Raw genomic sequence first — 27,685 nt, forward strand, 5'->3', positions numbered from 1 at the left:
ATCTTTCTGTAATAAAAGTCAAAGCTGTTGTGCAGTTTACATTTCTTTTTAATCCGGTGCACGACATCATCCATACACAACCTCAGTCTACTGGAGAATCCAGAGCAGGGAAATCAGGAGCCAACTATCCCCAAGGTCAACCCTGCTGCAGAACAAGCCGCGGGCCACTCCGTGCCTGGAGCTAGAAACCCATCTACTGAGAGGTTTCTGAGAGTGCAAACACTACCACTAGACATCAGCACCCCAAGGAGATGACACCTGTCGTTCTAACAAACCAAAACACCAATCGGGCTCCACACGTGAGATTATAAAGCAATCACATGAATGGCAGACGGCTGTCAGTGGACCGACCCCTGCCAGGTCTGAAGGGAAATCTGTCACTGGGTCCACCTCGCCCTGGCAAGATGGGGTTGGGTCCCGGAAGTGGGCCAACTGGATCAAATCGCGGTCTGAGAGGAGGGAACTGGCCAGGTGTCTCCCCAGGCCCAGGGATGAGTGAATTGATGGGATCTCCAACGTAGGGAAGTATTATTCTTTGGTCGTATTCACCACCGATGATTCCCGGAGGAAGAAGGGAGCCGGAAGGAAAGGGTCTGGGGTGCAAGGGGTTGGGGTAGTACGGGATGGGGTGGGGGGACGACGGCAGGAACATCACGTACCGCCCTTTCTGGGCTTCTTTCCTTTGCTTGTGCTTCCTCCTGTACAGCTGCAGGGAAAAGAACAAGATCTGGGAAGTGATTCAGAGGTTTCCAAAGGTCCTAATGTGCTCTAACAGGACTCACCCAGCGATGCCTCTCCCTTCTCTACGTTCTAGCACTGCACAGAAGGGAACTGTGGCCAATTTCTAACAGCAGCTCCAAATGCAGTGCCAAGTAAACTCTGTTCTATAACCGCATTGCAAGCGAGCAACTGTGCTAATCTGAAGTAACAGAAGACCCCAAAGAGGAGCACTGCATGCCGTGGGCTTTCACAGCCGTCATCCCGAGCTCCCAAACGGATCTGCTAGTGCAAGTCAGCCTCTTTTCGAAGTGCAAAATGTAAACATTCACTGAAAATACCGGATCACAAAATACAGAGCTAAGCTAGGGAAGGCAGGGCAGCACTGAAATTCTTTTTTCCCTCGAAGTACTGTTCTAATACATCTCAGTTTAAAATAAAACTCAATTCCTGTTTTAGACAATGGGACAAATTCTTAAAAAATAGTACAAAATGGCCGGCGCCGCGGCTCACTAGGCTAATCCTCCGCCTTGCGGCACCGGCACACCAGGTTCTAGTCCCGGTCGGGGCACTGGATTCTGTCCTGGTTGCCCCTCTTCCAGGCCAGCTCTCTGCTGTGGCCAGGGAGTGCAGTGGAGGATGGCCCAAGTCCTTGGGCCCTGCACCCCATGGGAGACCAGGAGAAGCACCTGGCTCCTGCCATCGGAACAGCGCAGTGCGCCGGCCGCAGCGTGCCTACCGTGGCGGCCATTGGAGGGTGAACCAACGGCAAAAAGGAAGACCTTTCTCTCTGTCTCTCTCTCACTGTCCACTCTGCCTGTCCAAAAAAAAAAAAAAAAAAAAAAAATAGTACAAAAAAAGTACAGTCTGATTTGTATTACTTCATTGAATTTTACTCTTCTCTAGCCTTTCAACTAGTGAATTGGTATCTTTTACAGCAGTCATCTGTAACTAAAACATAATTTCTTCTTTCATGTGCTATGTGACCTGGTCGAATCGCTGAAAACAACTCCAGCACAAAGACAACACACTCCGCTATTTTTTACAACAAGAGAAGAACACTTCATATTGAAGAGAAACAATCATTAGTTGCTCCTGTGTGATTAATTATAAGAAAATAAAGACTAAATCTCAAGTTGAAACTACTTTAACACTAAATCTAATGAAAGAATATTTCACTACATCACAACAAAAGTAAAAAATTTGTCTTTAATATACCAATTCACCAGTTATTTCTGCTATGAATTTTAGCCATAAAATTTACAAATACTTACTTCTTTCCAATCTGTGTCTCGTACTCTGACAGTACCATCTTCAAAAGAAAAACAAAAAAATAAGGATTAACAAACATTTCATTCATCCAGCATTAACCCAATGAGGTTGGAAACTTACTCATTAACCACAAAAAGGAGCATGCACTGTTTGTATAACACACACTGTATCATCGGTGGATCGGAAGTGGAGCAGCTGGGACTCAAACTGGCACCCATTTAGGATGCCAGCACTGCAGGCAGAGGCTTAACCTACGCCACAGCGCCAGCCCCGCGTCAACTGCTTCTAAAATCATGTATCATCTGTACTTTCTTGAATCTAATTCAAACCTTCTCTGCATGGTCCAGGGTGACCATCGCTATTCTGTGTTACACAGTAATCAATGTGGTGGTCCCTAAAGGATGAGAGCAGGATATACAGCTGCACTAACTGGTCCCTGATCCATCTTCATCTCATGCATGCATGTCAGCTGCTGCTTTTTTAAGATTTATTATTTATTCATTTGAAAGGTAAAAGTACAGAAAAAAAAGGGGGGGAGAGAGAGGCAGGGAGGGGAGAGGGAGGGAGGGGGGGAGAGAGGGGGAGAGGGAGAGGGAGAGAGGGAGAGAGGGAGAGAGGGAGAGAGGGAGAGAGGGAGAGAGGGAGAGGGAGAGAGAGAGAGAGAGAGAGAGATATCATCTTCCCTCTACTGGTTCACTCCTCAAATGGTCACAAAGGCAGGGGCTGGGCCAAGCTGAAGCCAGGAATCAGGAGCCTCCTCTAGGTCTTCCATGTGGGTACAGGGGCCCAAGCACCTGGGACATCCTCCACTGTATGCAGGGAACTGGATCAGAAGTGGAGCAGCTGGGACTCAAACTGGCACCCGTTTAGGATGCCAGCACTGCAGGCAGAGGCTTAACCTATGCCACAGCGCCAGCCCCGCATCAACTGCTTCTAAAATCATGTCTCAAATTACTCCAAACTGGGTGACAACCTCTGAGAGTCCGCATCAGAGCATGGTCGTTACTGGAGGCCAAGCTGACCCAGGGCTTTCCTCCATATTTAGGTTACTTTCTGAAAACCATGTACTGCATGCTTCAACTATCAGAAGTATGGCCAGCTCTAAGCATTTTTCAGTACAATTCTTCATTTGAAATGTGTGGAATCGCTTCTCGGCCTTTTGGCTAAGATCAAGTGAAATGTGTGGAATGAGGAAAGAGGAACCCAATCAACATAAAGCCTAATGAAGAGTTTGGGCAAAAGATGGAGATGTCTTATCCACAGTAACTATATCAGCAAGGGTAAGTTAGGATGCTACAAGCTCCTGCCCCATAACATTCTATCCAGGGGAAAATTCACTACAAAATGCGAACACACATCTCACAAATGAGCTTGTGGACCTCAACCTGAAGTGAAACAGAGATCGATTGCTTCAAAACTCGATTCCTGAACGGAACCCAAGTGAAAAGGCACTTGCTCATTTTAGGCGGGTTTCTGTGGCAGCCTGCTTTCTCTGTCAGTCCTTCAGCGTGTGCCGGCCACTCTGGATCTCTCGCTCTCTTTACTTTTGTTTAATTATATTTCTTAATTTTTTGAGAAGACACTTGCTGCCAATTTTGACAAAATTAACATTTTAAACTCTGGATTCAGGGACATAAATAAAGTAAAATACAGACCTCAGGAATCAAGGAGAAGAAAAAGGAACAATCTTGGCCGGCGCCGTGGCTTAACAGGCTAATCCTCCGCCTTGCGGCGCCAGCACACCGGGTTCTAGTCCCGGTTAGGGCGCCGGATTCTATCTCGGTTTCCCCTCTTCCAGGACAGCTCTCTGCTATGGCCCGGGAGTGCAGTGGAGGATGGCCCAAGTGCTTGGGCCCTGCACCCGCATGGGAGACCAGGAGAAGCACCTGGCTCCTGCCTTCGGATCAGCGCAGTGCGCCGGCCGCAGCGGCCATTGGAGGGTGAACCAACGGCAAAAAAAGGAAGACCTTTCTCTCTGTCTCTCTCTCTCTCTCTCACTATCCACTCTGCCTGTCAAAAAAATAAATAAATAAAAAGAAAGAAAAAAGGAACAAACCAGGTCATTCACACATTTTAAAGCTTCAAACGAAAAAAAAATTTAATAATCCAAATGACTCAACATGTTATTCTACTGTAAAAACAAAAAAGGAAAGGGACAATTGTTTGGTCCTTACAATTGTTAAGGTGGTATGCTACTATGATAGATGTACAGCATTACCAAACTTCAAACTTCTTTGAGTAAACTACAAGTATTTTATACTACAACACAGTATACACCTAACAGAAACAGAAATTTACTTCTATTTTACAAATATGGAGACTATTTATAAAATAAGCTGACTTCTCAGTTGTGGAGTTTTTGTTTTGTTGTTTCCTTATAAAATGACCTATTAAGATGATTTCATGACCCACTCAAACAGTTCAAAAAACACTGATACATAGGAAGACGATGGCAGCAGGAAAGAAAGTCCCACAGTCAAGCTTTTGCCCTCTGGTCTGGAAATCCTGGCGCCCAGGTTCTGCTGGCACCACTGCTATGGTTGTCCCCAGGTCCCCACCAGGTGAGCAAACAGCAGCAAAGCTGCCCTAGCACCAGGCCATCAGGAAGCAAGACTGCTTTAACCCACAGACTGCTCTCACCAAGGAAATCCCGAGAGTCAGGGTGGCATTCGGAGAAGGGACAAACCTACCTTTGCATTTTTCTATCCTGAAATAATCTACTTAGTCTAGTGAGCTATTTGTGTTGCAAAGAACCCAAGAATGAATGGGGCCTCCAGAGGTACATGGAGCTTAGAATCTCTGCCCTCTAAGCTATTCATTGTGATCATCTGCAAGCCTAAAAAGGGAAAAATGTCTACAACTGAACACTTCTGGCAGGTGAGTCATTAAAACCACAGACAGCAAAAGCCCTTTCCTTGCTAACTTGTCATGATGGACATTACCTCGGAAGTCCCGCAGATACAAACACCTCCACAGCAGTGGGTCATTTGAAGCAATGAAGAGATCGTGACAAACTGCGGACAAAGACAGGACGGAACGAACATCCAGAAGTCGGAAGATGCGCAGTTTCAGCTCCAGCGGGAGGACCACCAACCCAAACACGTCCGGCAGGTTCAGCGCTGGAGTAGGAAAAAAGAGAAAATCAGGGATTCCTGAGTGAAGAACCAGCTTCTCCTCACACAGTGAACAAAGCGGTCACCTGTTCCTATCTAAAGAGGTGACAAATGAGACAGTGGTCCCAGCAGACAAGGACACTGAATGACAACAGTTTTGGCCCTCAGGCTGACAGACAACTCCAGGCCCCTTATTCCCCTTATGTTTTAGTAGAGAGACAAACACACTATAATACAGATCAAATAAATAACGATGACAACAGCTAAATACTAGCCAAAGGCATTTTGTTTCAAACGATACTCAATGCAACAACATTTCTCTGTCCTACTACAGAAAATGGATAAATCCACTGGCTTTTATAACTGGTTCCTAGAGCTGCCACATAGCTGCGTGCCTTCAGAAAAAACTCTAATTCAATTTCCTCATCTGTAAAATGGATCAAATAACATTACATACCACCTACCACACTGAGTTGTTGTGAAAACAAAAATATGTGCTAATACACTTAGTGATCAGAATAATGTTTGGCACAAGCACTGCTATTTGCAAGCACTGTTATTTGATGTCAATCAGGTTAAAGAAAAGAGATATAAATAAATTCAGAAGCAAAACCAAGAACAGAAAAAATGAATATGCTCCAAAGTCAAATAAAAATTCTTTTGGGGGCTGGCATTGTGGTACAGTGGGTTAAGCCAAAGCCTGCAACATCAGCGTCCCATACGAACACCAGTTCCAGTCCCAGCTGCTCCACTTCCCACCCAGCTCCCTGCTGTAGCACCTGGGAAAGCAATGGAAGATGGCCCAAGTGCTTAGGCCTCTGCCACCCATGCGGGAGACCAGCTTGAAACTCCTGGTTCCTGGTTTCAGATTGGCCCAGCCCCAGCCAGTGCAGCCATCTGGGGAGTGAACCAACAGGAGAGATCTCTGTCTCTCCCACTCTTTTCTCTCTCTTTTTGCCTTTCAAATAGATATATCTTTTTTAAAAAATTCTTTGACACAAATTGAGTATCCCTTATCCAAAATGCTTGAGACTAGAGTGGTTTAGATTTGGGAGTTTCACAAATATTGGAATATCGGCTTAAGATTGATCAGTTAAGCATCCCCAATCCAGAAATCCCAATCCCAAAGATTTTGAGCATCAAGTTGGTACTCAAAAAATTTCAGATTTTGGACCACTTCAGATTATGACTGCTCAAACTATATTAGCGCCTTTGGAAAATCTATAATACTATTCTCCACTAGCAAAGATGATGAAAATCCAACACAGACATATCGAAGGGTTCTGAAATCTGCATTATTTCCACGCTCTTATCACCAACAAAAGAGGGAAACTATGGTAATAATAGCTATGGCACCATACAATAAGAGAGCAAAAATATTATTTATGTCCTTAAATTCAGATAGCAAATAAAAGCCAAATACCTATTTATGTGAGTCCCAAACTGCTTAGCCGCTGAAGGACTGTATGGTTCTCAGTCACCTCCTACCCTATCATTATACCTCCCCACCCCACTACCACAGGCTTGGCCTCTCTGACTTGCTCTGTCCGCTGAAATGTAGTGGCAGTGACCGTATCATTTCTGGGGCAGAGCGCTCAGAAACAACACAAGGTTCCACTGGCCCTCTTTCTCCTCTGCCACAGAGGAGCTCGCCATGCAGAAAGACCACCCCCTTATCCAGAGCAGACCCACACACAACACACATACAACTGAGAAATAAATGTACAGTCTAAGTCACTGAGATCGTACGGTATCGCCCTGCACACAATAAGAGAAGGCTAACACAAGGATCTTCAGTGAAGTATAAATTATCACTTTGACATCTATAAAATGTATAGAATCTACTCTAAATATATTGGCATTAAATGAGAATGCAAGCAAAACATCCAACAAACTGCCTACCATAGGCCCCAATAAATGTTTAAAAAGAAATGTTTAAATGTAAATGTTTAAAAAGAAAATCAAAACACTCAGGCCCAGGATAGGACACATAGCCTATTGGTTAAGATGCCATTTAGGTCACTCACAGCCCACATCAGAATACCCAGGTTGGTCTAAGTTCCTAACACTAGCTAACTTCCTGCTAAGACAGACCCTGGGAGGCAGTAGTGACGGCTCAAATAATCGCACCCCTACTACCCATGTGGAGACCTGCACTGGTCCCTGGCTCCTGGCTGCAGCCAGGCCCCGGTCAGGCCCAGGCCTGGCCCAGTCTCAGCCTTGGCAGGCATCTGCTGAGTGACCCAGCGGAAGGGGGGAGGTGCGCCTGCATGTGAACGTTCTCTCTCCTGTCTCTCTTTCCCTGGTCCTGGTCTCGCAAATAAATTAAAAAAAAAAAAAAACACTTAGACTCAATCTATAGTTTCAACATTATTTATGGGCCAGACTGTGTACTAGACCACAAAAACACAAAATTAAATGACACATACTCCCTAGCTTCAAGGTATTCACAACCTTAGGTTCAAAGAAATCATGTCAACAATTATGATATCCTGGGAAAAGCCTGTAACAAAGATACACACAAAGGCCAGTGCCGTGGCTTAACAGGCTAATCCTCCGCCTTGCAGCGCTGGCACACCGGGTTCTAGTCCCGGCTGGGGCGCCAGATTCTATCCCGGTTGCCCCTCTTCCAGTCCAGCTCTCTGCTATGGCCCGGGAAGGCAGTGGAGGATGGCCCAAGTGCTTGGGCCCTGCACCCGCATGGGAGACCAGGAGAAGCACCTGGCTCCTGCCTTCGGATCAGCGAGATGCGCCAGCCGCAGCGGCCATTGGAGGGTGAACCAATGGCAAACAGGAAGACCTTTCTCTCTGTCTCTCTCTCTCTCTCTCTCACTATCCACTCTGCCTGTCAAAAAAATAAAAATAAAAATAAATAAAATAAAATAAAAAGATACACACAAAAGGCTATGGAAATACATAAAGGAACATGTAAGGAATTGACATTTAAGCTTAGTTTTAAGAAGAGAATTTCACTAGGAGGAGAAAAGAAGAAAGTCAGGTATCACAGAGTCACGAAACACACAAGAGGACTTCAAAAAGTTTGTGGAAAATGGAATTAAAAGATGAGTTTATTTTGAAGCCAAAAAAATTGAAATCCGTGCACAAGTTTTTCATATTGTGCATTTCCCACGAACTTTCTGAATGTCCCTGCACTAAGTACACTTATTGTTCTTTACCACCATTCAACCTATGAACATTATCATCCCTTACCTTGCCGAGTAAAAGCCAGAAGAGGATACACCAGCTGGTCTTTGAAGAGGCGGGAGAGCTTCTGAAGATCTCTGTATATCTTGGCTGCATTTTCCCCTGGAATATTTTTAAATAAAACACAAAATCAAGCTGAATAACTTGAAATGACATCTGTCTTCAATTTCTGCCAAACCAATTCACAAACAATTCCTAGAGATATATGTGAACCAAAGTCCCTAGCAGGGGAAGAGGTACAGCACACAACTGATGAAACTAAACCCTAGATGTAAAGCTAAAATTCCACAGGATGAAGTTAATAATAAAGTTATACAACTATATAACCTATACAGCTCAGAGGCTACAGCTGTAGAAAAAACTGTTGTGTGTGATTCATTCAGATGACAAAACTGTACTGCATCTCTACCAGTCTCTCGTGGCGCTGGGAGAGGGTGGGGAACCACTTCTGTGGCACTTCAATCCTAACATACGAGCGTATTTCCTACATGGTTACCATGGATTAGCAACTAGGTCAAGCATTTTTCAAGCTTTCTCTCATATCAGCCATCCTCCCCTACAGAAAATTAAGATACTACAATTCCCATTTTAAAAACAGGACAAGGCACAGAGCCTTCCGAGGCGCCATAGTGAGCAGCAGAGCCAGGTACAACCCTGTCTGGCTCCAAAGCACTCGTTCTGAGCCACTACGCTGCTACTCACAACGGATCCTGCAAATCACCAGGACTGACAGAGGTGAGAGTCCTTCAGAGGAACTGGACCTCACACCCACCGCAGACCAGCTGAATCAGAGCGTGTATGTTTTAATATCTCAGGAGATTCACGTGGGGTTACAGTGACAAATCGCACTTTAGTTCTACCGTTCACGGAGTCTGTAACCTTGGCAAATTAATTGCCCCACCCTGACCCTCACCTGTGTGCTCACCAGTTTAAAGAAGACACCACCACTACGCCACGGAAGAATTGTTAAAACTTAAAGGCTCCGTGTACAGTCCCTGGTACATCAGTAGGAAAGTTTATGCTTGCTCCAAGTAGTACACTCATTATAACTTGACAGATAAGAACAAGGAGATACAGGCAGCTAAATTCTAAATTTCTGGTATGTAAATTTGCAATCTTGAGTTGAAATATAATGTCAACACACCATTTTTTTTAAAAAGAAGCCTTTTTTTCATATGTGAAAACTGATATTCTCTAAATTGGTCTTCTTCATCAATCTAATATGTAAGTATTTAATGAGAAACTTATAAATAAAGGATAAATAACAGTACCTAGTTAGTTACTAGGGTATATACACCACAAGCTTCAGTAAAAATTCACTAAAATGACTTGCCAAAGGAGCAGCATATTCCTACCCAACATAAAAATTCTTCATTAGAAATAATTAAAATATAGCCCACAAGTTCATCATATAACAATGTTAAGTTACTTCCCTTTGGCTTACTTCTTTAAGAGAAACCAGATAAAGACTAGGAGTCTGAGCTCCATCCCTATAAAAGTTGTTTCTCCAAGGCTAGGCTAATCAGACCAATCTATTCAAATCCTCAGTTCCACCGCTGAGTAGCTCTGTGACCTCGAGGTAATTTAAACTCCTCTAGAACTGTTGGCAGAACTCTAATATTGACATAAGGCCTCTACTGCGGGGGCAGGCATCGGCCTAGTGGTTAAGATGCCCTGTTAGGATGCCCACACTGGAGTACCTGGGTTCAAGTCCTGGCTCCACTCCTAGTTTGCACCTCGGGAGGTAATAGTTCAAGTGCTTAAGTCCCTGCTACCCACATGGGAGACCTGGATTGAATTCCTGGCTCCTGGCTCCAGTGTGGCCCAGCCCTGACCCCTGTGTGTATTTGGGGCTGGAGCCAGCAGACAATAACTCCTGCTATTTCTCTGAATCTCAAATAAATGTACTGACAAGCAAACAACAAAAAAAAAAACCCACTTTTCTTCTGTAAATGGAAAGTATCTTCTATTCTGCACAGCAAGGTCCTCTCTAGTGTGGGGTTGCATACTGAGTGTTGTAGCCAAAGAACTTGAAGTTCGCCTGATCTAAAAATAAGACTATCTTTCCAGATTCATGAGTCAGAGGCAAAATCACCCCTAACAAAACAAAAACTGGTTCTTGGTGGGCAAAACATATCCTACTTTGGTGTGTGATCCTCCAAAGGGTCACAGTATTTCAATAAATACGCAGTATATTTCTGGCCTTAAAATTTCACGAGGAAGACCAATTAGGGGGTAAAAACTGCAAAGGCTCTTTAGGGGCATGACAAAAACACCACTGAGAGACAGTGCTTTGCTGTGAGCCAGGGCCCCAAGAGGCTCCTGAAGCGAGTTCCCACACCAAAGCACGGGGTGCTCAACATGACAGGTGTGTGTACACCTCAGCCCCCCAGCCGAGGACAGGCTCCAGAACGCACAGCCTGGAGACGCAGTCAGGAAGGTGTGGAGGCAGTGCTCCATGGAGGTCACACCCTGTGCAGTCCTGGACGCCATCAGTGCCGAGAACAAAGGGCAGCACTTCTGCCCAGTCTGTGACACCAAGGGCCACTTTGCGGCTCACCATACCACACCACAGCAGAAGAGACAAAGGACCAGTGGTGCAAAGGAAGGAAGACGACTGTGGGACAGAGGGAGCCCCACCCTGGTGACTCAGGGTGCTCGCACCACGGCGGGCCAGATCCTCTCACTGAGGTGAACAACACTGGCAGGGTAACCAGCTCTATCCAATCTGACGCAGACGATGCACACAGAGTGATCGGTGGGACCATTCTCAGCTGCATGGTGTCATCGCCCACAGGGACAGCTATGCTGGCTCCTTCAATGTGGCACATGTGAGGGATGCCAGTGGCAATGGTTTTGCCATGAAGCTCCCCAACATTTCTGTCTTTGGCAAAGGTAATAAACTTTGGATCCCTGCCCAGGGAAAGGAGCATCTGATTTGATATTGCTGCAAAGAGAGACAGCGGGCTGACAGCTGAACAGAGCAGGGACTAGGCCACAGCAGGGTAGATTTTTGTTGTTCACACAGACAACTCTAAAAAAGAAAAGAGTGAGAAACGTGGTCTAGTCTGACACTGAATGTTCCACGTTCTGATTCTATGCCCAGAGATCATTATAAATGTATGCTCTGCAGTCTCCTTTAGCAGGTCTAGTATAAGTCAGCGTCTCAGGGTCTGATCTTCCCTGGGAACTAACAAATCCCTAGGCCTTCAAAGCAATGATCTAGATGCACGCAGCCGTCCCTAGAACACACTGCTGTAAATGCCACTCCCCTCTCTGCAACAGCACTCCCGTCTGGCTGAAGAAGCCTCCTACGTTTGCTGTGAGGAGTGAATGGAGAAACACGCAAGGGCACATGTCCGGCACAAGGCCAACATGCAAAGGTGTCGGATCCCTCTCTCTGCCCTGTCTCCCCTCTCCACCTTGTCTCCCCCCTGCCACTACCTCTCTCCGCCTCTCACAATGTGAGTTGAGCCAGAAAACAGGAAAAACGAAAACCTGTCTCTTTTGCATCTATTAATAATTTAATAAAATATAAGCAAAACCATACCTACAATGCCAACTTTTGGTAATTCCAAATTGCATCAAATACCAGTCAAATTTTTATAGATTTAAACAAATATTCCTAGTGCAATAATCTTCAAGAGTGATGTTGCATTTAACTAGTTCCATAAAACACAGATCTTTTCCATATGGGCTGAATACAATGATACAAAAATCTCCACAAATTAATACAGAAACTATGAAGCAGGATGAGATTGCGCTGAATTACATACTAGTGTTCTTTCATAACGCAGTACAAATATAATTTGGCATGCTAAGACCCTAAGACAGACAGGAAAGGAACAAACTCCTCAAACTACAATATCATTAAAACCTCACATTCTGAAACAGCCAACACTGTCTTGAATTTGCGTGAATCTCATTTAGAAACTTTCAGTATTTTGAATGTTTTCTTTCAGGCTTGTTAGTGAACCTCTCAAAGCTTTATTCTAAAAGTTAAAACAGGGTTACATTACCTGGTTCTCCCATGCAAACAAAAGATTCTGGCAGGAGCTGCAATCTTTTCACACTTTTAATCTCATTGTTGATTTTTAGAGTAGCTGAAAATAAGCAAAAGAAAGAGGATAATCAAGGACGTGGTCACCAGTTGCCCTCCTTTCTCAGTTTGATCGTGCAATACCTCATCCCCAGTACACCAAGGACCCATTATACAAAACAAACGGCTCTGGGCCTATCGCAAGCTCAAAATGTAAACCTCCCATCACATGAAGAGAAGTCACTCTGAAACACCCCCCTTAAGGATTACAGTGGGGGCCGGCACTGTGGCGTAGCGGGTTAAGCCACCATCTGCAGTACCGGCACCCCAAATGGGTGCCAGTTTGAAAAGTAGCTGCTCCACTTCTGAACCAGCTCCCTGCTAATGCACCCGGGAGAGCAGTAGAGGATGGCACAAGTGTATGGGCCCCTGCACCCATGTGGGAGACCCAAATGAAGCACCCGTCTCTGGCTTCAGCTTGGCCCAGACCCAGCTATTACGGCCACTTGGGGAAAAGAAACAGCAAATGAAAAATAGCTCTCTCTGTGTAATTAAAAACAATAAATAAAGTTAAATAAATAGATGGCACCACGGCTCACTAGGCTAATCCTCCACCTGTGGCGCTGGCACTCCGGGTTCTAGTCCCGGTCGGGGCGCTGGTTCTGTCCCGGTTGTTCCTCTTCCAGTCCAGCTCTCTGCTGTGGCCTGGGAAGGCAGTGGAGGATGGCCCAAGTGCTTGGGCCCGGCACCCGCATGGGAGACCAGGAGGAAGCACTTGGCTCCTGGCTTCGGATCGGCGCAGCACGCCCGTAGCAGCCATTTGGGGGGTGAACCAACGGAAGGAAGACTTTTCTCTCTGTTTCTCTCTCTCACTGTCTAACTCTGCCTGTCAAAAAAAAATTAAATAAATAAAATAGAGAAAATGGCCCTTAGTTCTTTTCCTTTGGAGCCATATGTAGACAGGGCTTTCCCAAACATTAATCTGAGTTATGAGTTATTTTTTTAAAAAAATGAATTACAGCAAGCACTTTTATATAAAATCTATAAGTATTAATAGTGGCAGCTTACTAATAACTGAAAGACATGCAACAAGTTTAACAGGAGGCAACCAAACACAATAAAATCATTATTTCTAATGCAGTCACTAAAAACTCCATTTATTTTTTTTAACCCTTGGTCATGAGTCCTCCCTTGTTACTGAAAAGACCCTGGCTGGTTTGCACAGCACCATTTCTCTCGATTCAATGGACCAATATTCTTGACATCACTTTAAGCACAGACACAAAGGCGTGCTTCAGCTCATTCCCTGAAAGAGTAGTGCTGCACGAGCACATGTACACTAAACAGGACGCTGTGGCTGAGGCAAACACTTGAGGACACACCACTCCTTTCCAAGGACGCAAGCCCGGAACAGCTGGCAGCCACACAAGTCCGTGAGTAGCTGATACGCCAATAGCAAAGGAACACCACACCAGAAGCTAGACAGTTGGCAACTCTTTTCTTTATAGACAGTATCACGAAGCTAGTAAACAGAGGGCACTATACGCATCACTTGTTATTGAGTATTTTTATGATAAATTGAGGCAAAAACTACAACTTTATATTCGTGACTTTGATAACTTCAACCTTGCAGGTTACGATGGGATAGAACAGAACAGTTACATGAGGGCAGGCTCTCTGCATACAAGCAGTCCAAACTAAAAGCTACATTTGCTCTTTGTGATGAACTGTTGAAGAGACAGTCTTAGGTCATAGCACCATCAGACTGTCACATCCTGACAAACGTGGAGTACCACCAAAGCAATTTAAGCTGAAATACTGGTTCTTTTAGACAACACCTCAAAGAATCTGGTGATTCAAAGGACTCAGGATCATCTTCTATTTCAAAGATTAAGACAGTGTAAGCCATTGCTCTCAAAACAAATTTTAGCAGAAAACATTCTTTCAAACAAAATCTTATAAAGTCCCCCCAAAATGCAACAGATAAACGTGCTGCTGCTCAAGGTTGCCACGGTGACAGGGCTCTGCCACACTTCCATCCCAGCGAACCAGTGACCACAGGACATGCTAAACACGCTGCTCCCAGGCAGGTCACAGGGACTGCCTTCACGCCACACAACATGAGCTATGCTGGAAACTAACTAACAATGCAGTCGCTCCAACCTCACCACACCATTGTCTCTAGCAAAAAGGATAAACCACAAAAAACAAACAAAACAGAATAAAAGGGACAGATCCCGTTGCCCAAATGGCTCTCCAGGGTGTGTGATGATGAGACGATTGGCGACCGGCAGCTGGAAGGACCTGAGAGGCATGTGGGTGAAAATGAACTACAAGATGGAACGCAGTGCATCCCAGGGAAGTTTAACGTGCAAGAGGAGGAACAGAAATGCTGCATCCAGTGACTTCCGGGAGGCGGAGGGCTGGTGACAAAGCACACACACACCGAGGCCTCAGCGCCTTAGCAGAGTCTCGCGCACTGCGGATCACAGAGACGCCAGACTGTCCCCAGCTCCTGTTTACTACCTCGGCCTTCAAGACCTTTCAGTGTTGTTTCTTCTTCATACTGTTTGTTGAACTCTTTTATTTACTGCAAGGTTAACTACACGATCATTATGGAAACTGAAAATAGAACTTTGTGAAAATTAAGAGTGGGAATGTGAGAGGGAGGAAGAAGGGTCGGAAAGAGAGAGGGGGGAATACACTATGTTCCTAAATCTGTATATATGAAATACACGAAACTTGCATAACTTAAGTAAAATTTTTTAAATAACTAGGGGGTCAGTCCAGGGCAGGGTTTAGTCCAGCAACTAAGGATGCCCACATCCCATTCCTGGCTCCAGTTTCCTGCTAACACACGCCCTGGGAGGCAGCAGTGAAGGTTCAAGTAATGGGGTTCCTGCCACCTGGACTGAGTCCTGACTCCTAGCTTTGGCCTGGCCCAGGCCCAGCCTTTGTCAGCACGTGGGGAAGGAGGTAGCACAGGAAAGCTCTTTCTCTGTCTCTCTGCCTTTCAAATAAGAAAATAAATATTTAAAATATTAAAGAAAAAAAAAAGCTACCCACAGGTTAAAAAAGGTATTCTTCAGAGAATGTATGTGTGACAGACCTGTTTCTCCCCTGTGAGCACAATGCCCCTAGAGTAGAACATGACAGAGGCTATGACACCAAGAGGGGCGGCTGTTTGGTACAGCAGTTAAGACACCACTTGAGTCACCTGTATCCCACACAGGAATGTCTGAGCTGCGGCCCCAGCTCCACTCCCAATTCCAACTTCCTACTCATACACACCCTGGGAGGCAACAGCTGATGGCTCAAGTGGCTGGGTCCCTGCCAGCTACCTGGGACACTGGACTGAGTTTCTAGCTCAGGCCTCAGCCTGACCCAGTCTTGCCTGTTGCAGGCATTTAGGGAGTGAATCAGATGTCAGATCTCTGTTTAATCTCTGTCTCCTTTCATTGATTTATTGTTTTTTATTTTATTTTTTTGAAGATTTATTTATTTATTTGAAAGTCAGAGTTACACAGAGAGGAGAGGTAGAGAGGTAGAAAGAGGTAGAGAGAGGTAGAGAGAGAGAGAAAGAGAGAGAGAGGTCTTCCATCTGATGGTTCACTCCCCAATTGGCTGCAATAGCTGGAGCTGCGCCGATCGGAAGCCATGAGTCAGGAGCTTCTTCCGGGTCTCCCACGCATTTGCAGGGGCCCAAGGACTTGGGCCATCTTCTACTGCTTTCCCAGGCCATAGCAGAAAGCTGGATCGGAAGTGGAGCAGCCAGATCTTCAACCGATGTCCATATAAGATGCCGGCACTTCAGGCCAGGGTGTTAACCTGCTGTGCCACAACGCCAGCCCCATATCTTATTTTTTTAATTTGAAAGGCAGAGTGACAGAGAGGGAAAGACAGAAGACAGAGAGAGACAGAAAAGAGATCTTCCATCAGCTGGTTTACTCCACAAATGGCCACAATCACCAGGACTGGGTGAAGCCAAAGCCAGGAGCCAAGAACACCATTCTTGTCTCCCACATTGAGTGGCAGGGCCCAAGTAGTAGGGCCATCTTCCACAGCCTTCCCAGGTACAATATTAGGAAGCTGAATCAGAGGTGGAGGAGCAAGGACTCCAACTGGCACTCTGCTATGAGATGCCTGCATCACAAAGCAGGCTTAACCCACTGTGCCACAAAGCTAGTCCCCGTAAAAAATTTACAAAAAGACATCGAATAGCAGGGCTATCCCAAGAGCGAAGGCTATTGGCCTCAACATAACCTCATGTTCTAAAATCTTCCAAGACACACACTATCAGGGATTGTATCAGTGGCCTAGGAATTAGATAAAATTGAGAAAGATCACAACTATATCAGGATAGCTAATCAATGAAGTATAAAACACTTGGAAAGAAAACAGTATTTATAAACCAACAGCCAGGACCACGCCGCCTAGTACCGTTCACGACGACGAGGTTTCCCAGAGGCACGCAGGTGAGCGCAGCAGAGCCTCCCTCACAGAGGGGGTGCGTGTACCGCAGCCTGTACACACCACTCGCCTTCCACTGCTCCGGCATGGACAGGGCTTTGACTTCGGTCCCCTGAGGATGATATGAAAGCAAAACACAGACAGGGTGAAGAAAGCTAATACTCTCAAAAAGGTTAAAAATCCAGAAGCCACCTAACTTGTTTAGAAATAAGCACTCCATATGGTCCCCTTAATAAAGGGCACCAAATAATTAATATTGTTATTTATGGAGGATAATATATTGCAATATTTTGCTATCAAAGTTTTGTTCCAAATAGATAAAATACTGTGATAGAAATAGGGATTGATGGGTCAGCGCTGTGGCACAGAGGGTTAAGCCGCCATCTGCAGCACCAACATCCCGTATGGACACCAGTTTGAGAACCAGCCACTCCAATTCTGATTCGGATCCCTGCTAATGGACCCAGGAAAGCAGCAGAAAATGGCCCAAGTGCTTGGGCCCCAACCACGACGTGGGAGACCTGGAGGTCCTGGCTCCTGACTTCAGCCTGGCCCACCCTGGCCACTGAGGCCATTTGAGGAGTGAACCAGCAGATAGAAGATCTCTGTTTATCTCTTCCTCTCTAAATAAGTCAATCTAAAAAAAAAGTGATTTTTTTCTTAAAGATTTACTTGTCAGCCTAGCAAAACTGCATGATTATTCAAAACTCCAGCTCGACTATCATTTTCTTTGTAAAAACCTTTTTCAAAAGAAAGCTGTCATTCCCTTTCATCCCCTTACATTGTTTATATTATCATGGCTATATACTTCTATTATGTTATTTAGACATTGTAGTTATCCTTTTGTCTCTCTCTCCAGCTTATGGATTCCTTAAGGACAAGGAGCGTGCCAACAGCATCACCCATCACTGAATGAGGGCATACGTTCTGAGAACAAGGTCGCTAGGCAATTTCACCATGGTGCAAACGTCCTAAGAGCGTACTTACAGAAACTAGGACGGCGGCAATGTCACAAAGCAGTATCACGTTGTGGGACCACCATCGTACAAGTGGTCCACCACTGACCTAAGTATCCTTATGTGGTGCGTGACTGTATTTCCATACCCTAACTCCTGGCTCGGCACATGGCGTGCTGCAGGGGTGCAGTGATCCTGAGCGACTACATCTCTGTAACTTGTAACACGGGCCACAGACCAGCAGCATGGCGTGGGAAGGAGGACACGGAAGCTCCAGCTGCTTCCTAGTCACCCGATCAGGATGTCCCGCCTCGTCTGGCGTCCTTACCTGAGGTATGTACCCTGACTCCAACATGAGAAGATGCAGCAACACGATCAAGGCATCGCTGGCGTTCGAGCAGTCAGCTGACTGATGCAGGGCCTCCAGCGAGTGCGGCACCTGCCCCTCCACGGCTTCGCTGCACAGCATCGGTTCTGAGGGACAGAAGCCCGTGCCCTCTTCCACATCCACAACATCTGGAATTGATTCAGCTTCCACATTCTGACTAGGCCCTGCCTGGAAAGGATAACAAAGGCAGGAACTCATTAAGAAGCCGTGTTTTCACAGGGTACATTTATTTTTTAAAGTGCGCTTAGATCTGTGAGAGCAGGAGTGGGCATTTGGCACAGGAAGTTGAGACACCACGTGGGACACCTGCATCTCATGCGGGAGAGCCTGGGGTTGGTCCTGGTTCCAGTTGATTCCAGCTTCCTGCTCATGCACACCTGGGGAGGCAGCAGGTGAGGATGGTCAAGTACTTAGGTGCCGGCCACATGTGGAAGATCTTAAGTCCTGGCTCCCGGCTTCAGGCTAGCCCAACCATGGCGACTATGGAAACCTGGGGAAAGTGAGCTAGCAGACGGAAAGAATCTCTCTCTGCCTTTCAAATAACTGAAATACAAATTCTTTTTTAAAAGTCACAGCTCATCACTGGATTCAGAAATAGGAGACACTTTAGGTGATCCCTCATGAGTGAATGAACCTGCCACCCACTCCTCCACCCTCCACCCCTTATCTCACCAATGTTACCTAACGCGCCCAAACCCTGGAAATCATCCTTGACTCTTCCTTCTACCTTACTAAACCTCACCCCCAATATGATCAGTCTTCACAGTTCCACTGGAACTAACTTCTCAGTGTCTCTAAAATCTGCCCAGTCCTAGTCCGTATCATTTCTCTTCTGACCTCCAGTAATAGCATCCCTGCAACAACTCAAGCTTCTAGTTTCAGGTCTTCTAAAATATTCCTCCCACTGCTGCCAGGGGTTTGTTGACAATGAAGAATCTAACCGTGTCCTGTGTGGGCCTAAAACTTATCAGAATCTCCTCAGGGCTGGCATTATGGCACAGGGAGTAAAGCCACCACCTGTGACACTGGCATCCCATGTGGGCACTGGTTCCAGTCCCAGCTGCTCCACTTCTGATCCAGCTCCCTGCTAATGGCCAGGGAAAAGCAGCAGAGGATGGCCCAAGATTTTGGGCCTCTGCCACCCACATGGGAGACCCGGATGAAGCGTCTGGCTCCTTGCAGCCAACTGGAGAATCAACTAGCAGATGGAAGATCTGTCTCTCCCTCTTACAAATAAATAAATAAATCTTAAAAAAATAAAAATAAAAAAACTCATCAGTATCTCCTCAGCACGGACAATTCCCCTCAAGTGTGCCTTAGCTCTCAGGACAAGTTGGTCCACAATCACCGGGTGTGGAAAATGCTAAGTGCTCAGCCACCTAAACCCACCTTCCAAAACGCACTGTTTTGAGGAGCCTAATAACAACAATATGTACCTAACACTTAACTAAGGAGCATTTCCTCAAGCCCTGTAGCACGTACTTACCATCTCATTAAGCAACTGTTTTCACAGGACAGCCTGAGGAAGGCCTACAGATGAAATCCCAACTCTTACACTCCTCAGCACAACAGGCCCTTCATCAACTGGTCCTTGACTTCTTTTTTTTTTTTTTTTTTAAATCAGAGTTACACAGAGAGAGGAGAGGCAGAGACTCAGAGAGAGAGATCTTCCATCTGCTGGTTCACTCCCCAAATGGCTGCAACGGCCAGAGCTGCGCCAATCCAAAGCCAGGAGCTTCTTCCGGGTCTCCTACGCAGGTGCAGGGGCCCAAGGACTTCTACTGCTTTCCCAGGCCATAGCAGAAAGCTGGATTGGAAGCAGCTGGGACCCGAACCATATGGGATGCCAGCACTGCAGGCAGTAGCTTTACCCGCTACGCCACAGCATCTGCCTGGTCCCTGACTCTTTAAAAGCACACGTTCTGCCAGTGCCTTCCTGCCCGCTTCAGTATCCCCATCTCTTCAACAGAGGGAACAGAGGCTGCCTTGCTAAGGCCTTCATCATCGTCCCTTACCACACTGCAGCACGATTTTCTGATTATCCATCTGTATCCCTCCATGGCTGCAAGCTGACTATGGAGGAGCAGACCACAGAAATGTCCCCCATGTCTGTAACCCTCGTACAGCACCCAGCGCAAGTAGGTATTACAATAAAAGCCTGCTGAGCAACTGCCGAAGGACAGCATCTCACAACTTCACAGTGTTGTTTTCAAAGTGTTTTCTCCTTTGCACCTTTCCATGATCCTTTTTATAACACAGGCAGGGCAGAGGATATTGCCGGTTTTGTTGTTGTTGTTGTTGTTGTTGTTTTGACAGGCAGTGTGGACAGTGAGAGAGAGAGAGAGAGAAAGGTCTTCCTTCCGTTGGTTCACCCCCACAATGGCTGCTCCGGCCGGCGCACTGGTCCGATCCGAAGCCAGGAGCCAGGTGCTTCTCCTGGTCTCCCATGCAGGTGCAGGGCCCAAGCACTTGGGTCATCCTCCACTGCCCTCCCGGGCCACAGCAGAGAGCTGGCCTGGAAGAGGAGCAACCAGAACAGAATCCGGCGCCCCGACCGGGATTAGAACCCGGGTGCCAGCGCCGCAGGTGCAGGATTAGCCTAGTGAGCCGCGGCGCCGGCCAGGATATCACCTTTTTATAGATGCTATAAACATGATCCAGAAAGATTAAATAATACAGTCAAGGTTAGCAGCTAATAAAGATTTGACCCCCAGACTTGCAGTTCAGAGCTTGTAGACACAATACACAGCTTCAGCGAAACCAAGTCACCTACGTTAGTTTTGCTCGGCAAGCTTGTTTCCTAGGCAAGTGCCCCACTCTTAAGGCAAAGCACATGTTTCTCCTTTTACATTTGTATTCCCGCTAAAGAAAGGGCAGAGGAAATTAAAACTATATAGTGTGAGTGAAAGAGGGGAGTGAGAGGTGAGAGCTATTCTCACATTTGTGGGAAAATAGAAACAGGGTCACCCTAAGCTGATTTAAAAAAAAAAAAAAGAAGAAGGCCCCAGCAGACTTGTCCAAACGGCCTCCCATGCTGAGAGAACCGGCCCACGCCCTGAGCCCCACTGATAACGGTTATCTTCTTTTATCTTCTTCACACGTGCTGGGCACCACCTCTCCGAGCAGATCACTTTGCCATGGCCACTGGCAAGAGACTGAAGCGGGTGACTAACACATACCTAAGAGATCGGTCTGACACCTCCACCTCTGCTCTCAACACATACTAGATGAGTTCTCAAAGACAGGGAAATCAGAAAATCAATTTCTTGTTTGATTACAAGGGTGAAATGTATCTCCTATGGTTTTAAACTTTCCCCATCTATTTCCTTTTCTATGGCTTCATTCCACACTGAAGCAGATCATACTGTGTCAAGTACTCACGGGGTTATTTAGGCTTAGTTACCATGCTGAGTTTTTCCAGTCACAACCCTTGGAATACCACACAATGGTTTTAGTACTGAAATTATTAACTTGAGGCAACACTAACTTCTCAACATTCTCCTACGCTATAAAAAGCTTCACCTTGTTTAATGTACATAGAGGAGAATAAGCCCTTCTACTAAAGTTATCCCTTGCTCAGCAAAAAAAAAAAAAAAAAAAAAAAAAAACCTTAGAAGTGCCATTTTAAAATGTATCTAAATATTCTTACTTATTCTCTAAATTATCTCTGAGGCAGAAACACAGAGATCCAATAGTTTCTAAAATATATTAAAATCCATTTATCCATAAGTGATTTCCACAATTTACCAATCTGTTAAAAAGTGTTGTTTTAGTATCTATCCAAACTTAACGCCATAAGAGGTACCACGAATGCTTTGGCTGAGATGGCAAGTATACACACACATGGCCAGCGCTCTGGCGTAGTGGTAAAGCCTCCCATGTGGGTGCTAGTTCAGGTCCCAGCTGCTCCACTTCTGATCCAGCTCTCTGCCGTGGCCTGGGAAAGCAGTGGAAGATGGCCCAAGTCCTCCCACGCACATGGGAGATCCAGAAGAGGTTCCTGGCTTCAGATCAGCTCAGCTCTGGCTGTTGCAGCCATTTGGGGAGTGAACCGCGGATGGAAGACTTCGCTCTCTGCCTCTGCCTCTCTGTAACTCTTTCAAATAAATAAATCCTTGTTTTTTTAAAAAAGTATACACACAAAACAATTAACAAAAAGGTATACATGTTTGTATTTTCAAATAAAAAAAAGTAATCATTTGTACCATAAAAGAAATTTTTAAATGGGATAACATAGAGGTGTTGATAAAACAAGATAAACAATCCAAAGAAATCAAATCAAACGTTGGGTTACAGTAGGCACGGGCCTGGGGAAATGGACAGCAATACAGACCGAGAGGCAGGAAAGGTAGGGCACCTCAATGTGGATGAACAACAAGAGCTAAGGTACAGAAGCGGTCACTGCCGTGTGCACCTGGGCCCTGGAGCCTGTGACGTGCTCTGCTGGCTGGCGGGTGGAGATGATAAAGGAGTCCGGTCTGACAGTTTACAGGAGAGAAGAACAAAAACCAGCCCTGAAAAGGGGAGGGGGAGGCAGCTTTCCAGAAAGCCTCGAAAACTAGGAACAGGAAGACAGACAACATTTTCCTCTTTAAGACAGACAGAGGGCCCGGCGCTGTGGCACAGCGGGTAAAGCCGCTGCCTGCAGATCCCAGCTGCTCCACTTCCGATCCAGCTCTCTGCTATGGCCTGGGAAAGCAGCAGCAGATGGCCCAAGTCCTTGGGCCCCTGCACCCGCGTGCGAGACCAGAAAGAATCTCCGGCTGTTGCGGTCATCTGGGAGTGCACCAGCATTGGAAGATGTCTCTCTCTCTCTCTCTCTCTCTCTCTCTCTCTAACACTGCCTTTCAAATAAATAAATAAATCTTTAAAAAAAAAAATACAGATGGAACTTGATAATTTTTTTCAGCTCAAAAATTATGGTCTATTTACTAGACAGTTACTACAGAGCCAAGAAACAACAAAATGAAGAACATAGGAAAATGGCAAAACTTGAAAGCAGATTGAAGAAGAGACATTGGAAGCCTGACATGGAAAACAAAAACTGCCACAGCTGGTTAATGGGCTGGCGACCAGGAGTCCAAAACCACAGGACAACAGCTGTGCCACCGACGGGCAGAGAAGGTGGGAGGTGCGCAGCCTTCCGAGTTCGTGTTAGACATCTCGAGACTAACTTAACAGTTTAAGCACTCCGGGTACGCATGTCCTCAAGCCGTGTGGAAATAACTGGGCTAGAACGGCTTTGTGGGGTAGCTTCCCAAGAAGCCAAGCTGGGGATCACGAGCACAGAGACAGTAACCGAAGCCAATGGGTAATGTAGCTAAAAAAGTGAGCGTCTGAACAAAATATAAAGGTACGAACTAGACACTCTGGAATAACAGCCCTGGACTGCTTCAGACCTTTAGCAGTTTTTAAAAAAAATAATGTTCTCTGAGAATGAAATCTGCAGTCGCCTGGTAATAACTATCCTGAATGATCAGGACTTCGACGGAGGTGTTCGATGTGAGGTATCAACCACTCCATTTCACAGCTGGCCTTTCATACCTACCATGCCGTCATCATGCCAGACGTCAGACTGAGCTGCCTGTTCTTGGAATGAATCGCGCAGTTGTTCATCGGGCTGGCTGGCCTGACTGGAGCTGGCGGCCAAAGAGGGGTGGTCATTATTCTGGACTGAGGAATTCTCTGAATCTGTGGATGAAGGCAAGTTAGCTGCTGGAATGGCATCTTCAAGAATCAAACATATCAAGTCCCCAGAAACAATCCCATATGAAGCCAAGGTCTCTTCATCTCCAGTGAGGGCATCCTTGTTGTTCAATGAAACTGCAAATCGGGTATCAGAACTGCCAAGAGAGATGGATAAGGATAGTAAGAGTGATCTATTACCATTGCCCTCAATAATACATCTGAAACACATACAAGGTACATGGTATGATGCTAGAGGAACTAATCAATGAAAAAGGGGGTGGGGAGGGAAGGAGCGAGAGAGGCCGAAGTTTTCATACAATTATATAAACGTATTTGTTCTTATCTTCAAATGCCTAGTTGATAGATTTCTAACAGTTGAACTCTAGCCTGGGGGACAGACACAGTACTTTCCTAGCATTAATCCATGTTTTCATCAAATCTAGGACACATTTTTTTAATATATTTTGACACCTTTCAAACCAGGGTGGCTCAGTTAAACATTATCACTTTAACTGACAGCATTTTCCCTTCATGTTACATGAAACAGTGTGGGTCTTATACTAGATAGCAAATGAGATTTGATGAAATACCACTTTTCAAATATAAAGTAGATCACATCATTCCTCCACTTAAAATGCTGCAATGGCTCCACCTGAACTTGGAATAATCCTTAACCTGGCCTCCGAAGCTGCCACTGGGCCCCTTCCCACTTCCAGCAAAGCTGGCGACATCCTCCCTCACACACTGCAAGGTAGTCACAGGAGCTTTCCATCCCCCATTCGGAAAATCTCACTGCAGCCTTTGGGCCACTGTAGCTGCTCTTCCAGGTCAGTTCCAATGTCACCACCTCAGAGATGCCCCCAGCACTCTCTAATCCATCCCCATGCTTAATTTTATTGTAACACCATTTGAAAATACAATTATTTAATTGTTTATTACCTGTCTCCCACACCCCTACCACTAGAACTTAAGATGCATAAGATCAGAGATCTTGTCTGTCTAGTTTCAAATAGTATCTCCAGCAGCTGGCAAATAATATATTTGTACAATAAATACCAACCTCCCAACATTAGCTGGGAAGACAAAGATGAGAGTGAATGCCTAACTCAATGTCCTTACATGACAGCTTGCCTACATCGGTCCCAAAATACTGAACCTACATCCTAAAAGAATATTCGCGATCACAAAAAGTAGAGATAGCTGAGTACAAATTCATCTCCCCACCCCACCCCACCCCACCCCTCACCCCACCCCACCCACCCCCCTCACCTCACCCCACCCCCGTTGAAGACTGCAATACAAGGTCACCTTCCTATGGATGGATGATCAGTTACATGCCTTTTACAGGGAAGACGGCACAAACCCAGAGACTCAGTGCCACCCAAGTGAAGAACACAAGCCTGAAGCAATGAACTACCGGCCTTTCTGCACTGGATTCCTGGGCCTGCGCCAAATACCATCCTTTGTCGTCACACAGTCTTGAGGAATAGCTACCGACCCAGTGCAACACGTTTTAGGAGACACTGACACTCAGCAAGGCTAATCTGGATAAATCCTGAGAGGTTAACAAAACACAAAGTCCTCTGAAAACCATGTTCCCTTCACTTTTTCCTACAATGCTGCATTTTGAGAAGTGTTGGAACCAACTCATCTTTCTTTCACACAGAAATACATTTTTTTCTTACCAAATAAAGTGTCTTTGGTAGAGAATGCCTGCTTATAAGAAAAAGATGTCACTCTGCTCTTTTTCCAAAATGCTTTAATAAACCAAACATTGAAAATCTGCCATCTGCCCATAAAAACACCACCCAGGTTCTGGCAGAAAATGAAAAAGATACCGCAAATGAACTAGGTGTTTAGAGAGCATTTGTCACAGCAACAGCTTGTTTTTCTAAACAGGACCTAGTCCGTTGCACATGCAAATATCTATTTCTAGAAAAGGTAATGAATGCTTAATAAAAACGTCAGCTTCACATGCCTCTACAGAAAACGTGTATCATGAAAAAACTAAAGAGTGGATTTCAAAAATATTTTTGTACCAAAGTGAACTTACATTTTAGTTCCATTTTCTCAGGAAATTCTGAAACACCCTCTTACTTCTAGAGTAACATGTAGTTCCTTGAAGGTTTCAGTTTCTGAAATTGGTGCAGGGGCTGGGTAACTTCACCAGAAAAATGGAATTCTAGGAATGCCAGGCTTTTCAAAAATGTTTTATAGCAATCCTTGATGCAAGTGCTTAGTAAAGACACTTTACAAATAAAAATGTCATAGGGACACATTTTAAAACTACCTGTTTATTACAAAATGAACATACTCACAGAAAAAAATGAGCTTACTTTCAAAGCTGAAACTTAAAACTCGTTCCACTTAACCAGTCTGAACTGCAAAAACAAACCCAAAAGAGAAACCAACTTGGGCTCTTGGGCAAACAATCATATTGGGTTTCACATCCTTTCAGAACGGTGCTCATTAAAAAACAGTAATGAGATGCACACGTACGTACGTACGTACTTACCCAAGTGGAAACCCCATCAAAGAAGTTAATTTTGAAAATTCATGGTGAGGTAACAATGCCAGCATGTAAAACCGTAGGCACGTACTCACTACGTCTAAAAAGTTATGTCAGCACCCTAATTTTTAGGATGTTTTCTTTCTTTTTTTTTTTCTTTTTTTTTGCTTGTTTCATCTGGAAGAAAACACGCTTACTTTTAATCTAATAACGTTTAGGCTGAAAAATGAGAAGCATTTAATATGGCCTCATTTTCCTGAATTCTTTAAAGAAGCGAAAGCTTCTAAGAGTCTTACAGCTGGAGCCCACGAACAGGAAAGTTTTCTTTCGAGGATTTCCCTTACAGAGCTCCAAGGAGCAACTCTTCTGTTTCTTTCTTAGCGCAATCCCACACGCCCAGCTGAGAACGGTGCCACCCTCCACGGCCCCAGGCTCCCAGAGCTCGGTTCCCGGAACGCGGCTTCCCCTGCGGCCCCGTCAACGGAACGGGAGCCCGTCCCAGCTTCCCCGCCTCCAAACCGCGGGCGGCCCAGGGCCCCGGCGAAGGCCAGCGTTGGCAACAATAAACAAACAGCAAACACAGCACCTTGGCCTGGCGCCGCCCAGCCTGGACCCTGCGCGCCCGGTCCCCGCAGCCCGAGGGCGCAGATTCCGCCCTCCGGGTGCTCCCCGCCGACCCCCGACCCCTCACTTCCGCCGGGACACCGCAGCGGCCGCGCGGACCCCCGGTTTCGTTTCCCAGCCTGAGAGCTCGGCTGCGCTCACTCACCCGGGAGGGCACCGGGGGGCTGCGCCATGGCCTCCCGGAGGCGAGCAGAGCCCGGCGCGTCACAGCGCCCGCGCCCCGGGGGCAGGCGACACCCCGAGTGTCCCCGCGCCGCCCGGCCACGCCCGCGCCGCCGCCCGGCGCGCCCCGCGCGTACCTGTACCCCCAGGCGGGCAGCAGGGCCTGGCTCAGGTGCGCGCGCAGCTGCCCCAGCGTGGGCTCCGCATCCGGCACCTCCACCGGCCAGGTTCGCTTCTGAACCCGCACCCGCAGCTTCATGGCGGCGGGGACCCGGACGGTGGGAGTGGGAGATGACCGCGGAGCGGCGACTACCGAGCGGTAGTGCGGGTGTTCAGATGTAAGCGGGGCAAGGTCCCCCCGCCGCGGCCTCCGCACCCCGAGCGCTCCGGCTCCTCTATCGAGGGCGCCCCCTGGAGCCCACCCGGCGAGCGACCCCGGCCGCACGGAAGTCTTCCTATCGATGACTCGGCGCGCAACGGCACTGCCTGGGAGGTGGGGGCGCGAGGCGCACACTGCGCAGGCGCCGACTCTGCCGCGCGGCG

General features: G+C 46.4%; 1 protein-coding gene across 5 annotated transcripts; it reads right to left on the minus strand.

Annotated features, from left to right (window-relative positions):
• Positions 1 to 27,581, minus strand: FBXO7 (F-box protein 7). 5 transcript variants are annotated; one of them, XM_062202950.1, is made up of 9 exons: positions 27,280 to 27,581; positions 23,708 to 24,002; positions 18,100 to 18,327; positions 16,786 to 16,927; positions 12,326 to 12,409; positions 8,313 to 8,408; positions 4,932 to 5,108; positions 1,992 to 2,029; positions 1 to 706 (listed from the first exon to the last, which is right to left on the minus strand). In XM_062202950.1, the coding sequence occupies exons 1-9, from the start codon at positions 27,399 to 27,401 to the stop codon at positions 317 to 319; spliced, it is 1,572 nt and encodes a 523-aa protein (XP_062058934.1). In that variant the 5' UTR covers positions 27,402 to 27,581; the 3' UTR covers positions 1 to 316. The 5 variants fall into 5 exon arrangements, with proteins under 5 accessions (XP_062058934.1, XP_062058935.1, XP_062058938.1 ...); XM_062202951.1 differs by having other exon boundaries at positions 2 to 706; positions 23,708 to 23,798; positions 27,280 to 27,579; XM_062202954.1 differs by having other exon boundaries at positions 2 to 706; positions 23,708 to 23,850; positions 27,280 to 27,358.
• Between the last annotated feature and the right edge of the window lie 104 nt (positions 27,582 to 27,685).

This window comes from Lepus europaeus, chromosome 10 (genome assembly GCF_033115175.1).
Source record: "Lepus europaeus isolate LE1 chromosome 10, mLepTim1.pri, whole genome shotgun sequence".
Lineage (NCBI taxonomy): Eukaryota > Metazoa > Chordata > Mammalia > Lagomorpha > Leporidae > Lepus > Lepus europaeus.